The 17,848-nt window shown below is 37.4% G+C and overlaps 1 protein-coding gene across 9 annotated transcripts in view; it reads right to left on the bottom strand.

Annotated features, from left to right (window-relative positions):
* ARHGAP10 (Rho GTPase activating protein 10) overlaps positions 1-17,848 on the bottom strand; it is a 326,786-nt gene that overhangs the window by 46,733 nt on the left and 262,205 nt on the right. For 8 of the 9 annotated variants that reach the window (XM_077846305.1, XM_077846304.1, XM_077846297.1 and 5 more), the window contains one exon: positions 4,461-4,611. The exons of the other annotated variant lie outside the window; for it this stretch is intronic. In XM_077846305.1, coding sequence (XP_077702431.1) covers positions 4,461-4,611 — 151 coding nt within the window. The remainder of the gene's footprint in view (positions 1-4,460; positions 4,612-17,848) is intronic. 9 annotated transcript variants of the gene reach the window in all.

The following is a 17,848-nucleotide window of genomic DNA, read 5'->3' as shown; positions in this document are numbered from 1 at the left end:
ATCATTTAAAAATCTAACTTGGTATCATTTAGGCTGAAAGGACATCTATATATGACATATTTGTCTACTCCGATTTTAGAGACTGATCCATGTCACAGTATGTTCCTCCTTAGAACAGAAGGGAAATATTCATGCTTCACTGTTTATCTATCTCCCTTTCAACAGTTACATTTTCACTTTTTGCTTAGAAGGCTCTGCATCCTTGTCACACTGTAGGACTACAATAACACATGTTCAACAAAATGTGCTGCACTTAGCACATCCGGGATCCAAGTGTGAAAGTGCCAACCCAACGATACTCAAGTAAGACCTACTCTATAATATTAAATCTTACCAACTGGCTTGCAAGATGATTCTGTTTTCAACTTGCTATAAATTGTATTTTTTAAGTTGCCTAAACAAGTCAACTGCTATATCATATACAAAAGAAGATGGGCACAGCATACCTAACTACCCAAGAAGATACAAATAAAAACTTGTCCTGTGAATGCCTAGTTCTGTTTACAAGTAACATAAAGAGAGAGATTAGTCAAAATTAAATGACAATCATCTTCTCTCCCACTCCCCAAACCTTTAAAATTTGTCTTTTGCCTTGAGTAAAAATAACAAAGAATATATCTCATATAGCTTCATGAACCTTCCTTGTATTGGGGAGAATTCCAACAAAAACAACAGTAGCTCAGTTGGTTGAAAGTCTGACTACTGATTTCTGCTCAGGCAGTGATCTCAGGGTCGTGAGATCAAGCCTCACATCACATCAGGCTCAGCACTCAGAGGGGAGTCTGCCTGGGATTCTCTCTCTCTCTCTCTCTCTCTCTCTCACCAAAAAAAAGGAAAGAAAAAGAAGAAGAAAAAGAAAAGAAAGAAAAAAGACAACAGTCTCTCTTTATATAAGAGGAAGTAAGAACATAAATACAGAGCTGGCAAGAGAAAAGGAACATACATTATATACTGAACTTGTATGGAGTTACCTTATTACTAATTCTAAGAAAATAAAAACACACAGATAATTGGAGAATGAACGCAGATCTCTGATTTTTAGTTTTCCTTTTAGCACTTTCCAGCCTACCTCATATTTTGCTATTTCACAACAGACTTAGCCAAATCTACTCAACTTTGAAGTTTGTGAGATTATTAAATGCTATATGAAAATGAACAATATGGTTTCTACAAAATAAAGATAAGAATTCTAGTAAAGATTTAATAGCTGCTCTATTTAAAGAAATCTAGCCAGAAACTATATGCATTTCAGTTCATATTAACCAACAACAAAGATTCTTAAGCAACTAGCTGGAATTTTAAAGTCTTTTGCAAATAGTAAGTTTAATATCATTTAATCATATATTACAAAGAAAAATAATGAGCATTGTGTATACAGTATGGCTAAATGTGCCAAAGCCAATTAAAGTCTTTAACAAAGATACTAGGCGTCTTTAATTAAACTGGTCATCTCTCAATTGGGATGGGGGTGGGGTTGAACATACCATAATAAAAATCATGTCTAATAGCAGAGGGTTTCGCTCTCATTTTATGCCAGCTTGGATTCTCTGCTTCCAGACCTATCCTACTTCAGCTCATGTAACAGGCTTGCTGACTCTTTGTTAATAATGACCTTTTGATCTGCCTGATGTTAAATTGAAGCCAATTCTGGCCATTTTCCAGGGTTGGCTATTTGGTATATCACACAGTTTCATACCCTACTCAATGCAGAAGAAGAAATAACATACTACAAATGACTTAACTCAAACACCAAATCTGTGACCAAATCATAGGTCTGAAGAAAATCTCCAGTTATCCAATCTAGTTCCTTGAATCTTGGCAGATAATACACCTAAATTTAAACAAAAACTATCTGCCCTGGGTTTCATTAAGTCAAAATTAATATATACTACAGTGCATAAATGGGAGAGAGAGTGTTTTTGCATTTAAATTTTCTATCAGATTCATATAAGCTACAATATGGGGAAAAATAATCCACCAAAGTTGGCTGTAATGCATAGCTTAACTAAACCTAGAGAAACATAGCAGGTGACGACTAACATTGATAAGAAAAATACAAAAAAAAAAAAAAAAAGACTAAACTTTTAAAAATCCTTGAGTTGAAAATTACAGAACTCAGGCTACTGAAAAAAAAAATAACATTTAAGTCTTAATGGCAAGAATAGACTTTTTTTCCTGGAAGAGGGCAGAGTTTTCAATATGCTAAGTGATGGTCAATAACACAGTTTTTCAGTAACCCTTCCCTATATGCTTCCTTTCAAAAGATGTTCTCTTTATTTATCTCCTACTTACATTTTTTTTGGGAAAATGCAGTATGTAGACCCAATTTTGTTCTCTCTGAAATAATTCTTTTTAACATGACTTGAGTTTCACTAAAGCTTAGCTACAAATAATGGGGGGTGGAGGGATAAATAATAGTTTTCAATTGTTTTATCTTATGACCTCTAAGATAAAATAAAATCACTCTGCAACAAAATCATGGACTTTCCTGATTCTGACAACTTGCAACACCAACAACAAATTCCAAGGCTGCAATCAAGAAAGATTAATGTAAAGTTATAAAATACAAAAGGTAGAATAAAACCTCATATAAATAATGAATATAAAAACAGACTAAAGGAATTGAATATTTCACAATGTTTTTCCCTTATAATCAAATAATTAAGAATTATTATATGACCTAAAAACGAGGAAAGCCATGATTATGTATCATCTTGAGCATTCCCATAAAAGATGTGCCAAACACCACTTCAGCAACTTCTTACCCATTAATAATCACTTAGTAACCCAATGATCAAAAGATCAGTATGCCATGTATATAGATTGGATATTATGATTTAATTCCTTAAAAATACCAAAAAAGTAGATGTGATTCTGAGACAAACAGTCCCTCTTTGGTCATTTCCTTTATGAAATATAGCCAATTCGGTTTTGTCAAGGGCCAATGATCCAATGTAGATATTATTCTGTATCTCCCTGACTTCTTTTTCTCTTCCTACTTCCCAACATTAGCCTCTTTCACTATTTATTAACACTTCCACCAGAGGACAAGTGAGATACAAGAAAAGGTGCAATTCAAACCAGTCAGTTTTACTCCTTATTAGCAACTCTGTTGAGAGAGTGAAGGTGAGAAAAAAAGAGAACAAAAAAGTTAGGTGGGATCAAAAGTTGAAACTGATGTCTAAAAGGAAGCTCTGAAATTATGTTGATTTTAATGATTCATGCTCTTCCTCTGGAAAATAAGGATCTGACTGTAAAACTAATAGTTGTGTCATATGATGCATGTCTTAAACAATGTAAAAGAATACCAGCACACCTTAGACCCCCATGTTATTACAGGAAGCATTCTGAGTCTTCTTGTAGAGACTCCCAAGTCAGTTGTCACTCACTTAAATGGATCTCTGGATATTAACTAGCTGGACATTTGACTATATAGCTCCTTATGATGAAGGTACTATATTTGTTTCTATCTGCATTCCCTTCCTCCCTCTGACAATTGCCTCATAGTTCAAACCAAAATAACTTTGGTAGTCTGAAAGGATAATAGAGGGAAGATACAAAAAAAAAAAAAAAAAAAAAAAGAAGGAGCAGGGGAAGGATAAGAAGAATGAAGATGAATTTCAAATTCAGGAAATGTCCTCAACAAGTATGAGTCTAACAGTGAGAGAGTCAAAATTTCAGACATGCCTACTAAAAAGGGAGATTCTGAGACCAGGATCATCTTACTCTTCACACCAATAAGTATGTGATTACAAACTGGCAACCAGTGACTTCTACAGGCACAGTCTTGTTTTGTAGAGATCAGTGTTTAAATTTCAAATTTCCAAGCTCTCTTTAAAAAACGAGGCAATCTGGCAATATGGAGACAATGTGGCCGCAAGACAACAAGTAACTGGAACATGGCAGCCAGCATGGGAGAGGAGATCTTCCATTTGCCAGAGTTCCACTGTGGCCTGCCCCTCACCAAAATGGCAGGTCCGCTTTGCCACCCCTGCTGTATGAGGTGATGCTGACCTCACAAAGAAGTCAGAAAAATGGGCCAAGTGAAATGCAGGAGCTCTAAACTCTAGTGCAACAGAAAACCATGCCTCTAATCTAGGTGCATTTAACATTAGACTATCAGCTCCTCTCAAAAGATCTGCTTTAATTTTAGTTCCCCTTCCATTTGTCTCAGAGTTATATAACCTCACAGGAGGTCACACAAGTCTCCCAAAAAAAGAAATTTAAGCTGTCTTTTAAAAATAAAAAAAGAAACATGCATAACAGATACAAACACAAACCTGAAACTTGCATTCTCTCTCTGACAAGAAAGCTTTACCCTCCTTGTTAATTTTAAGAATTATCATCTTTAAAAAAATCGAAACACAAAGGAAAGGAAAACCATGGCCCTCCCTTGCGGACATATGATATACCATACTCTCGGCATGCTGTGAAGCAGAAAAACATAATTAACATCTTACCATCCTCTAGCTCAAGACAAAGATTATATACAGCCACGGGTCTCTTAGTCCTCTGGCCTTGTCTCTTCGATTGCCTTGGTGGAGCATTTGGGGGTGATGTTGATAGGGGGATTGGCTCCGGGAATGTGGCATCAGGCAGGGTCCTAAAAATCTGCCATCAAAGCATAAAGGACATTAATCATTTCCCATGAACAGAAACCTGTGTGTTGCAATAGTGAACCAGTATCAAACAACATTTGATTTGGAGTTCATCCAAAACAGGCTGGAGCCAAAAATCCATTCCTTCAAATTTTGGGTACAGGTCATAAGCCTTTCATTTATTTTTTTAACAGAAGATTTCAAAATAAAATTTCCCATTAAAATTAAGTAAAAGCAACATCCAATCATTACATTTCAAAATAAATTCATTTCCAAACTAAATACATATAATTATCTTTACCAGGTGTAAACAATGCCACAGCTATTCCTCCACAAAGAAAGTAGCCAGGATAAAACATTAAAAGTAAATATCCCATTAAATTTTGTACAGGGTTATATTTATGCCAAATGCTGGTCTCAATTTTTTTCAAACTACATAAACAGAAACATATGACTGCAAATATTCTTTACACATTTAAAAATAGCTTATGCTTATGAAATTACCTTTCAGATTCCCATGTACGTTTTCCATAAATCTGCTTTATAGATTTTATCTATTAATACCCTCCAACTTCTTTTAATAATTTCCCTTCCCTTCCATTTAGGAGACATAGAATACTAGCACCTTGATTACCTACCATGTCGCTCATACATCAACAATAATAACATTAATTAAAATGTGCTGCTTCTTTGCTTAGCAATTTTTTCTTTTGAGAAAAGTAATCTATGCCATAAAGGGAAGCATGTCATGCAGAGGTGATTTAAAATAGACCTTCCACAGCTGCCAAGGCCTGAGTTCAGAAGCAGACACTTCAGTCTTCGATGAGGTCATAAAATAAAATATTTAGACACATCCACCTAATAAACACTGCATCTCCAAGAGGGCTGATGTGCCCCAAGTAAAAGCAGGAAAACAAGAAGAAAGCTAGCTAGCATTAAACAAAACATAAATATACAATTCACAGTAAAAGGCACTGTGGGAAAGCCCCACTGCCACAAGGAAATGACTATTTACGCATTTAAATAAAACCAGGCGTGTGATCTGAGTATACGAGTGAGGGTATCACATACACGTATCACATTAACAACTAACAACCATGTCAGAGTTATCATCACAGAGTCTAAAAGTTGTCACCTAAAAAACTATTATATACCAATAAAAATAGACAATTTCAACAGAGCCTTTGCTTTATAGTATCATACTGCCCCCTCATGTGTAAATGGAATACAAAATGATTTAAATTACTCTGGACAAATATTTGCTGGGGAAAATTTAATTTAGTGCTCCAACTGGTAACCTGCTAATACCATATTTCCATAGACTCTGTGTTCCAAACAGTACACTCTGGCAAATAGCAAACTGCTTATCTGCCTCAAAAAAAAAAAAAAAAATCCTCTGCTGCCTAAACTACTGTCCACAGCTGGATTTATTACCATCTGTCGCTGTACAAATGAAAGAAGGTTGTGGGGCAGTGGGAACATGAGAGAAGTTAGGCTGAGAAGAGTAATGCAATGTGAAGGAGAGAAGAAAAGATGGAAAACTTTCTCCCACTGAAAAAAAAGAGCACACGTGTGTGACCAACTTTTGGAATAGCCTCTTGATTTACCTATGTTTGATCTTTACAAATATAGGAAATGCCTCTGGGACGGTACTGAAATAGGAAACCAAACAATACACAGGGCCAATATATTCCAAAGCCTAAATAAACAATGGTAAAGTTACATACCCAGAACTGATGCTGGACAGCTGATAACCTTCTGAACAGATTTTTCTTTAAGAGCCACATTAAAAAAAAAAAAAAAAGAGAGCCACACTGTTGTTCCCTCCACACACCTCAGGGTAAGAGGATGGGTAGGTGTGTGGGGGATGGTGAGTTGTGGGAGCAGCCAGGAGTCTACAAAGCCCAACCACCAAGCAAGATGGGACCTGGGAGTGTGACTCCAATGCTCTCGGGGGAATGAGCTGAGACATCCCAGGGCTGAGCCTCCAGAAGGCTCCAGAATAATTTATGACAATGTTTAGTTTACATCAGAATACCTGAGAGAATATTATTCAGCCATAAAAAGGCAAGGATATCTTGCCACATGTGGCAACATGGATAGACACTGAAGGCATTATGCTAAGTGAAATCTGACAGAGAACACAAATACTTTATGATCTCATTTATATGAGGAATCAAAACAAAAAAACAAAAAAACAAAAACCTAACTCCTAGAAATAGAACAGATTGGTGGTTGCCAGAGACAGGGGGATGGGGATAGAGAGAAAATGGATGAAAGTGATCAAAAGGTACAAATTTCTTCCAGGTATAAGATAAATAAAGTTCGGGGGATATAATGTACAGCACAGTAACTATAGTTAACAACACTGTACTGCATATTTGAAAGCTATTAAGAGAGTAAACCTTAAAAGTTCTCATCACAAGAAACAAAAAAATTTTAAGTATGGGAGGTGATGGGTGTTAACCAAGCTTACCGTGGTAATCATTTCTATGTATATATATATATATATATATATATTTGGTATATATATATATACCAAATCATTATACTATACACCTTAAACTAATATAAATAGTGTATGCCAGTTAAATCTGAATAAAACTGGGGAGAAATTACATCTGGGACTGGGGACTGGGCTTCAGGTTTGTTTTGTTTTTCTTTGATTTGCATTTTATTTTTTTTAAGATTTTATTTATTTATTCATGAGAGATACAGAAAGAAAGAGAGGCAGAGATACAGGCTCCATGCAGGGAGCCTGACGTGGGACTTGATCCTGGGTCTCCAGGATCATGCCCTGGGCTGAAGGCGAAGGCAACACTAAACTAAACCACTGAACCACCTGGGCTGCCGTGATATTCATTTTAAAGGTTCCAGGTGATTCTTCTGTGTAGCCAAGGCTGAAAAATGCCCGTTCGGACAATCATTATACAGCACTCTATAATTTTGTTGGATAAACCAAGTCAAAACCAAAATACCAGAAAAATTATTTCAGAAAAACTGGCACTGAACATATACAATCATTTCCTTGGACCTGCCCAAATCCTAATTAGAGTAAAATATCTCAAAGATTCTAAATACAATCCACTCCCTCAATAAACTCCATGTTGTATTATTAACAATTCAAAGAATTAACCTATTATCTGAATTAGGGAGTACCAAAGCACATTTGCTAACTTGCAAAGACATTACCCTAGCTTTTAAGTCTTCTCAGCTGTGGAAGTTTAGAGCTATTCCTTAAAACAAGGTACCTCACTTTCTCATCTGTATAAGGGCTATAACAACTAGATCTCATGTCATTACAGGGATTAAATGAGAAGATGTTTATAAGCATTTACTACAGCAGTTGGCCCATAGTAATCAGAAATAAATGAGAGCTGATGATATTTGTAATACGATCACATATAGTAAGTAATGACAATAAAAATAGATTGAGACCCTCACTACCGGGCTCAACCACCATTTTGAGATGGCACTAATTTCTTCAGGTCTTGAATATTCCTCAAATTCACTGTTTAGTTATTCTTAAATACTAGGATTCTAAAATATTTATGGAAAAATCTCGTCAAGCAATGGGCAGAAGAAACAAATAGAGCCCATTATTAAAATTTCCAAGTCAGCTAGAATCACATAATTATTTGTGCACTTCAGCACTAAAATCTGGGATTTAAATTACTTCCTTTTTCATTGAATACATTTCACATTTAAAAAACACCTACTAGGTAGTAGGCTTTCTCTTTAATATTCTCACAACTTTTGAGGGAAGCATTGTTCCCCACATTTTAAAATGATAAACACTCAAAGATTAAATAATTAATCCAAGTCTCAAGTTTGAAACTGGTAGAGTTGGTATCTCCCCTCTCAGCTCTGATTCCAAAGACCCTGTCATCAGTTTAAAAAACAAACAAAATTTAATTTGGGGGGGGGAATCACCAACTATACTGTTCTATATCTGTTTAAAAAGAGTAAAACAGGATATTGTATAATCTCAGATTACCTATATAAGAGGTTATCTACCTAAGACTCACTATCATAGTGCTACATCCTCCAAGATGTTACAAGAACACATTACCTTTCATGTGTATCTATCTTGTTTGCCAAGGCACTAGCCTCAAGTACTCAAAGTTTTTTTTACTCTCTGAAACACCAGAAACAACTTTTTTAAAATATTCTTTTTTAAACTTAGGAGAAGAAGAAACAGTAAACTGTTTACTTTGAAAGTTTTGACCTGTTTTCTGGCCATCTGTTTTGAGAAGTTACAATTCTGCTTATCTTGTTCTATGTGGCCAAGTTGTGTGTCATCTTTAACTGTAACACTGACTTCCCAATTTAGAACCACAGCATGGAGGCAAATTCCTTTACTGCCTGGGTCTCTTTCCAAAATCTTTGGATGCTTCTAACTTCCCTGGCATCAGGCTACCTTCACTGTAGGGCAGGTGAAGTCATCTGAGACAATACTAAAAGATCAAGTTTACTCAAAAGTTTTTCAGGGTAGAAAGTTTCTTCACTGCACCTACGTATTTTACAACACAGAAAAACTCAAACCAGACAATCCAACGACAAAAAACAAAACTCTGCATGTAAGTGTGTCAGGTAAGTAAGTGAGTATTCAGGTCTCCTGGGTGTCAGCACAAACACAAGTCTAGCACCATCTTTCAGCCACAGATTCCTCAGACTCAACAAACTGCGTGTTTATGCCCATGGGACTTAGCCGTACAGATAAATACCTCCCCAAGTCCTTCCTGCTCTGCTACCAGGGGCCACACATGGAAATGATCGGACTATGTCTGCTAGAAATGCTTTGAAGATAACAGGAAACCAAAATGGTCTCTGAAAATTTTTCTTTAATACCCAACTTGAATCCAAAGCATTTGATTCAACTAAATTAATTAGTAATATGGTTAAAGGAAATTAAGGGGGATGAGACCATTTTTTTTACATGTTTCTAAAGAAGAATTCACTATTCTTTAACTGCAATAGGAAGATTACTCATATGTGTGCATATTCCTATCATCTTGAATAATAATAGTTGCAATGATTGGGTAGTTGAAATATGTCTGACATAAGTGCCTGACCTATAATGATTTGAACCCAGATTTCCTGACTCCAGTGTGAATGTGTCAGTCACTCTGCTGCCCAGTCTCCAATATTAGCCAATCACATTAAGCCCCATTCACACTATGTCCCCTTTGATGATGGCATATCTCACCTAACTATACTACTCATAAACAGAGAGGTACAGCCAGAAGGAGGTTGGAAATCAGTGCCTACTCCCCTTGGTCAACATTTAACATACAAAGAGGGACAGAAATAAAACTTCCAATCTTCTTTCCACAATATTTAACTACAGAATGGCCAACTATTGCTTTCAGCTTCAGAGTCCATAGTGTGTTGAGACAAACATTCATCACCTTAAGGTTGTATGACTCTAAGTTGGCACCAAGGTAGCATAAATCTTTTGTCTACAACATAACTTCAGAATTTAGCTACTGTGAGCGATACACAGAGAACTCTGAAAATTTTCCAGCAGTCTGTCCTTGAATCAGCTTGACCCCATGACTAAATACAGGTCTTTTACAGAAAATGTAACTAGAATTGACAATAGAGACTTGACAGTGAAATACCAGTTGGGTTTAGATTTGATGCTGGAAATATTCTAAGGCTTCACATTTGTTCTGGTTCAATAACACCCAGAATTTCAGAGCTGAAAAGTATCCTACTTATCACTTAGCCAAAGACCTTTATCTCACAGTTGAAAAAACTGAGGCCCCTGTGGTTAAAGATTTGCTCATATTTATACCACTAGTTAGTGGTAAACTCAAGCTTTATTCCCAGACCAAGACCGCAATGCCATCTTGCTGGCTCTTATCCTTTCTTTCCAACAGACTGCTCTTTATGCATGTGCTTCCTCATCAGGGGAGATTTTCCATAATAGCCACAGTTCCTCCAAGTGCTTTCACATGCATTATCTGATGCAAGCCTCAACAGGAAGATGTGTGAGGCTGACATTGGACCATGTTGTACGATTTTGTTTACAGTCCCACAGCTACCTGTCAGCATGAGGCCCCTTCTACTATGTCTCAGAGGAGAGAGGGAAAGGCAGCCAGGAAGAATGAGAGGGTAAGAGGGGGCGGGGGTTAGGAGACATTCCCAGTCCCAGTCCATTCATCCTATAGGCTCCAGCTTTCACTGCAGCCCTAGGCTTTCACTGTGGCTCTGACTTACCATGAGCTTTTTGAAAAACAACTTCAATTTTGGTTTACAACACCCACCCACTCCCAAAAAAGAAAAAAAAAAAAAAAAAAAAAAGACTGGGGCATCTGGATGGCTCAGTCGGTTAAGCATCTGACTCTTGGTTTCGGCTCAGGTCATGGTCTCGTGGTTGTGGGATTAAGCCCGGAGTCGGGCTCTGTGCTCACTGTGGAGTCCACTTCAGATTCTTTCTCCCTCTCTCTCTCAAAAAAAATAAATTTAAAACTCTAAATCAATGAAGGAAGGAAGGAAGGAAGGAAGGAAGGAAGGAAGGAAGGAAGGAAGGAAGGAAGGAAAGAAAGAAAGAAAGAAAGAAAGAAAGAAAGAAAGAAAGAAAGAAAGAAGAAAAAGAGTGTACTTTTTGGAATTTTTCAAATTGCTAGAGTTGCTGTGTTTCATTCTTTCTAAGCTTTTAGCTTTAAATTCTAGAGACATTTTCAGACCCCTTCCCAAGTCCTAATGGAGAATACCTCATCGATGTCGGTAGCACTCCATGCACTACAGTAATACATAACTAACTGGTTTTTTAACTTCAAGATTTCAGTAAATGAGAAGAAAAAAAAAAGATTTCAGTAAATGACAACTTTTATTTACCAGACTTTATATCATGAAACATACCCACATACCCCAGAACTACCTATCCTACACCATGGGTATTTTTAGTGGTATTAACTGTGAAGCAACATCAGTGCCCTGGTTTTTTGAGCATTCAACAAGAACTGACAGAGATAACTCTGGGGGGAAAAATAACAACTCTGATATATTGGGAACTAAATGGCATTAAGAAAATGTTCATAGGTTCACTAAATAACTATCTCCCCTATCAATTCATAAGGTAAACTTTTCCTGGCTAAGCCAAAGCTACACTACTCTTACACTTACGGTGTGAACATATATTCCCAGTTATAAAATGTTGTTTTCTGGTTTGCAAACCTTCAAAAACACTCCAGGTGCAGTTTTATCAATTTGCACCTGCAAACATCTGGGAGACGTAAGCATACACCTTCCCAAGTCAGAAGAATACACTTTCCCAAACACAGCTGTAACTTTGACTTTCAAAACCCAAGTGTCAACAAATGTTCTTCACTAAATAAAAACCCGATGCCTACCTAGAATTTTATTTTTTGCAATCAATGTATCCTTTGCTCATATACAAATAAAAAAGTTTTCATTTCAGCAATAAAATCCTAGAATAACATTAAAGAAATAGAGATACTCCACATCAACAATGAAGCATACTTTATACAGGATATTCCTTTCTTTTTTCTCTTTCTCCTCCTCCTCCAATTCTGGTGTACCACTTCGCCCCCAATTTTTTTGTTCCTTTTTACCCCTTACCTTTGTAGGACTCAATGCTCCCGTACAAATCACTTGATCTGAAGATCAAGCAGCACAGAGGATCAGAACACAGGAAGTATACCACTTGCAGTCCCCAAAGGTCATTCTGGGAATCCACAAGAAGAGGCCTCCCTAACCCAGCACTAGCTCTAGCCATGATGAAAAGCAGGACCCTCCTTCAATGATAGTTATGACACTTTAAACTGAATACAAGTAAACACATTCAGAATGGACTGCCTCATCATTTTATGATATTTTCAAGGTGAATGAAACTTTTTTGGAATACAAGCCATGACCCATAGTCACTTGAGTAGGCCACAATGACCATTCCCTAGAAAGAGAAAATAAGCCATAGATCTATTTGTTCCCTAAAAGGAAATGTGTGAATTTTAATCACAGTGAAGAAAATATCTCCTGAAGGCACATATATATGACTATATTTATCAGAATCATCTGAAACCTTTTTCAAGTATGTATGCCCCCAGGCATGGCCTACATATTTAGGAAATAGTGCAACAGACTTTTTATTTTCCCTCCACTTTAACTTTCATAAAAATTAAATGCCTAAAACAAAACCATGTTTTGAAGGTGGCCAATGGGGTCCTTTATGAGAAGCTGCAGGGTATGGTCAGGGGATGTTTACTAGCCTTCATATTAAATCATCAGTTTTTAAATTTATAAGAATAGTTTGGTTTCATTTATTGGTAATTTTTTTATTTAAATTAGAGTTGGCCCTTGAATAATTTGAGGGTTAGGGAGGCACCCTGGGGAGGCCAACCCTTAAGCTTGGCCTCCCCTTCCCCATGCAATCAAAAATCCACATAAAACTTTTGACTTTCCAAATCCTTAAGTGCTAATAGCCTACTGTTGACCATGAGTCTTTACTAACATAAACAGTTGATTAGCACATATTTAGTGTGTTGTACATGTTATACACTGTATTCTTACAATAAAGTAAGCTAAAGAAAATTTTGAGAAAATACATTTATAGTACTGTATTTAGCTTAAAAAAAATCTGTAAGTGGACCTGTACAGTTCAAACTCCTATTGCTCAAATGTCAACTGTACAATTTATTCATGTTACAAAAGTGATAACACACATATTCCTTATAGAAATTCTGCAAAATTAAAAAGAAACAACTCTTTAAAGAAGATAAAACCCACCTATCATCTCACACACAGAAACATTTCCGTTAAAATTTTAATGACAATTCTTCAGAGATATTTTCTCCCATGTAACATTTGTCTCATTCTAAAGAAATCAATACATGACTACAAAAATATATAAATCTCAGTCTTCTAAAATTTTTCAGTATTCAGTCCTTAATTACATGTGAGGGGTGACCTCTGCCCATTCACGTTTGTTAGGAATAAGCCTTGGGCGACATTTGATTTCTAAACACATTAGGATATAGCTAGATTTCACCTCCTTGAAATGTTTCTAATTAGGAATTTAGAAAATACTCCTGCATAATTTTAAGAATATTCCAAGAAGCCCTGTGTTTAGACCTTCACCCTGCCAACTCAAGTCTCTGTGGAAGTCACACATACTGGCACCTGTTACTGTCTTCTTCAGTATATACTGCACAATTCATTTTAATAAGACTTAAATATGATGAAAGCATAATCTTTACCTAGTTCCTGCACCTTTGAATATAAGGCTCAAAAGGTTAATGCTTATATTCTTGGATTACATGTCAGTTATTATAGCTCTGTCTGAAGTGCAAAAGGACTCTCCCTCAACTGATTTCACTTCTCCTAGGACCAGCTTTGACACAAATATTTCCAAATATGATGAATGATGAGTTGTGCCTTAAGCGCATTCCTTTAAGTGAAAGGAAAGAACAATCAGGATAAAATAGCCACAGAACCACACACAGCAGAACTTCTTCATCTGTATTTCTGTTGACATTCTAATAAGTGAGTGCTTGTAACTTATATCTGTACAAATTGTTTAGTACCCATCAAATTGGGTCATGCTTATCTTTGTTACAGGAATTATTCAAGAATCCAACAGGGTCTATCATCATTATATGTTTATTTACTGGGAGATGAGCATATTATGTTTAAGATTTTTATGTAATTTAAATCCCATATCAGAAGGCAAACCTCTCAGATCCCCTCCCTCTTCAGATGCTTTGTACTATTGCTCTATAACTATGGCTCAATAAACTTTGCGAAATAAATAAATAAATCCCAAATCATAAATGTTGAAGAGCGATCAATACATGCTATCACTAAAGGATAAAAGTCTACTGTGGAATAGGATTCTAAATATTCTTGGGCTATTTCCTAATGGATAACCATTAATTACAAAGGGAATAAAGCTGTTTTTATGATTTAAAAATCTGACAGATGTCACCTCTACAGTTTTAAAACATGATCATAAAAAAATAAAAATAAAAATAAAAATAAAACATGATCATAAATTTGTTGACACTCTTCTATCAAGAGTGGCATCAATATCCCTTCCCCTTGAATCTGGGCAGGTTCCTGAGCATGCCAACCAATAGCATATGCATTAATGATGTAATAGGATTGTGGATGCTAGATTATGAAAGGCTCTACAGTCCCTTTCTTGGTGGCTAGGACACTCCCTTAGGCTGCCATGCTCTGTGAGAAAACACAAGCTAGGTGATGAACCCTGTGCTGCAGGAAACTATGCTTCAGTAGTCCCAGAGGAGCCCTGCCTCTGAATCACCCCAGCCTAGGCACCAGATGTGAATATGGAAGCCTCCAGAGGATTCCAGCCCCCAGCCATTCAAACTTCCCAGCTGATTTGCTTACAATTATCAACATCATTTACCTCCCAAAGATACATAACCTGAATCTAATCATGAATAAAGATTTAAAATAAAGATAATTTTATAAAACAACTGGTCTCAATTTCTAGGGAAGATGGTGTAATAGGATCAATTCACTTCATCTCATGGTTACAACTCAATAGCACCCACCATCAGTGCAAATAACCCAGAAAATTCTCAAAAGACTGGCAGAGTAGACTCCCCACAACTAAATGCACAGAAGATGCTACACCAAAAAAAAAAAAAAAAAAAGAGGGAGCGAAGAGCAAATGGACCCATAGGACTGTCTGCAGGAAGAGACACAGTGGGCACAGAGAAGGGAGAGAACCAGACCCCACACCAGACACCTCAGGCATGGGAAACACACACTGGGAAGCGGACTCTCTATAACATTTGGCTTTGAAGAGGGCTGGGCTTCTTCACAAGTTCCTGATGGGGCTTAGCATCTGGCACTTTAAAAATCAGTGGGCTTGGCTTGGGGAGCTAAAGAGGGAGAGGAAACCGAATTCCCATCATTAAACAGCACAACAAACAGCCTTGCTGAGATACAGCATAGAAACAGCAGTCTGAAAAACACCTGGGGTATACAGGAAGGTGACTTATTTACTAATCTCAGAGCACAGGCTGGAGGGGGCAGGGATCCTTAGGAAGATATCTCCAAGAAAAAAAAGAGCTTATGGCACCATTTACCCAACCTGCTTCCCAACCTAGCTATACAGACACCTGCAGGAACCAGCGCAGGGCAAACATTCTCTACCTAGCTTGCTAAAAGCACCCCTGTCTCACCACACTTCTGTGGATACGTTCCCCCACAACCCAGCCAGCCTCAGCAGGAATTTTCCCAAACTGCTGTAGATCCTCCCCCATAGCACACCAGTGTGGACCTTGCTGTCATCAGGCCCCTACCCTCTCCAATAAATCATTGGCCACAGCCCATCCAGAGCAGCCCATCCAAGATTTTGACACTGTGCAAACAGCCCCAACAGTGGCCAGCACCACTCCAAAATGACTCCTGCCCCAGGGAGAGGGGAGGATAACCAGATACATCATTCTAACTGCAGCCCCAGTAGTGGTTGAGGGGCAGACATTAGGTCCAACTGCAGAAGATACCCACCCAAAAAAGCTTTACAGGGGACAACTCAGAAAAAGCACTCTACAGTTCTGTGCTACTGTTTCTCTGGCAAATACATGCTCTGACTCAATTCAAGCCTAAAATGGCCCCAGACTGGCTCCCTAACAACACAGGGACCAAACCCTGCCAACAACAGGCAAAGAGAGCCATGGCACATGACTGGATTGAACAAAGCCAGATCAGCAACAACAGTAGCATGTAAGTAACACATAGAAGATACCCATGAAATGCCAGGTCCTAGTGAACAGGAGACATTGCACTGCAGGGCACTACAGGACCTCTCATTCATAAGCCACTATTTTTAAGACCAAGAGATATAACTGAATTGCCCAACACATAGAAACTAACATAGAGAGCTAGAAAAAATGAGGAGACAAGGGAATATGTCCCAAATGAATGAACAGGAAAATCACAGCAAGAGACCTAAGCAAAATGGAGATAATATGCCTGAGAAATTAAAATAATGGTAATAAAGATACTCGTAGTACTTGAAAAAATAGTAGAGGATATCAGTGAAATCATCAACAAAGAGACGGAAAACATATAAGAATCAATCAGAGATGAAGAACTCAACAGCTGAAATTAAAAACACACTAGAGAGAATAAATGGTAAACTAGAGTAAGCAGAAGAATGGATCAGCAACCTGGGGGACAGGGTAATAGAAAGCAATCCAGGTGAACAGCAGAGAGAAAAAATAATAAAAATGAAAATAGACAAGGGAACTCAGCAATACCATCAAAGGTAATAGCATTCATATAATAGGGATCCTAGAAAAAAAGAAAGGGAAAAGGGGACAGAAAATTTTTTTGAAGAAATAACAGCTGAAAACTTCCCAAATCTGGGGAAGGAAATAGAAATCTAGATCCAGGAGACACAGAGAGCACCCAACAAAATCAGCCCAAGGAGATCTACACCAATACATATAGTAATTAGTTATGTACACAGGCTGTTAGTTGATTTTTCAGCAGAAACTCTGCAGGTCAAATGGTAGTGGCATAATATATTCAAAGTACTAAAAGGAAAAAACCTGCAACCAAGAATATTCTATCCAACTAGGTTATCATTCAGAATAGAAGGAGAGAGGGTAGCCCAGGTGGCTCAGCGGTTTAGAGCCGCCTTCAGCCCAGGGCCTGGTCCTGGAGACCCGGGATTGAGTCCCACATCAGGCTCCCTGCATGAAGCCTGCTTCTCTCTCTGCCTGTGTCTCTGCCCCTCTCTCTCTCTCTCTCTTTCTCTCTCATGAATAAATAAATTTTTAAAAAATCTAAAAAAAAAAAAAAAAAAGATAGAAGGAGAGAGAAAGTTTCCCAAACAAAAGTTAAAGGAATTTATGGCCACTAAACCAGGCTCTTCAAGAAATGTCCCCTTTAGGGGACTCTCTGAGTGGAAAGGAAACACCATAAGCAGGAGCAAGAAAAGTAGGATACACAAAAGCAGTAAAATTAAATATATTTATAAAAATTAGTCAAGGCTGGGGAACTTGGGTGGCTCATTCAGTTGAGCATCTGACTATTGATTTCAGCTCAAGTGATGATCTCAGGGTCATGGGAATGAGCCACACATTGGGCTCCATGCTCAATGGCAAGTCTGCTTCTCTCCCTCTGCCCCTCCCCTCTAGTATGTGCTTATGCTCTCTCTCTCTCAAATAAATGAATCTTTAGAAAAAAATAAAATAAAAATTAGTCATGGGATTCTCAAAACAAGAAAATGTAAAGAATGATCA

The sequence above is a fragment of the Canis aureus genome, chromosome 13 (genome assembly GCF_053574225.1).
Source record: "Canis aureus isolate CA01 chromosome 13, VMU_Caureus_v.1.0, whole genome shotgun sequence".
NCBI classification, from domain to species: Eukaryota; Metazoa; Chordata; class Mammalia; order Carnivora; family Canidae; genus Canis; species Canis aureus.
The sequence above is the reverse complement of the archived record's forward strand: the minus strand, read 5'-3'. Positions and strand labels throughout refer to the sequence as shown.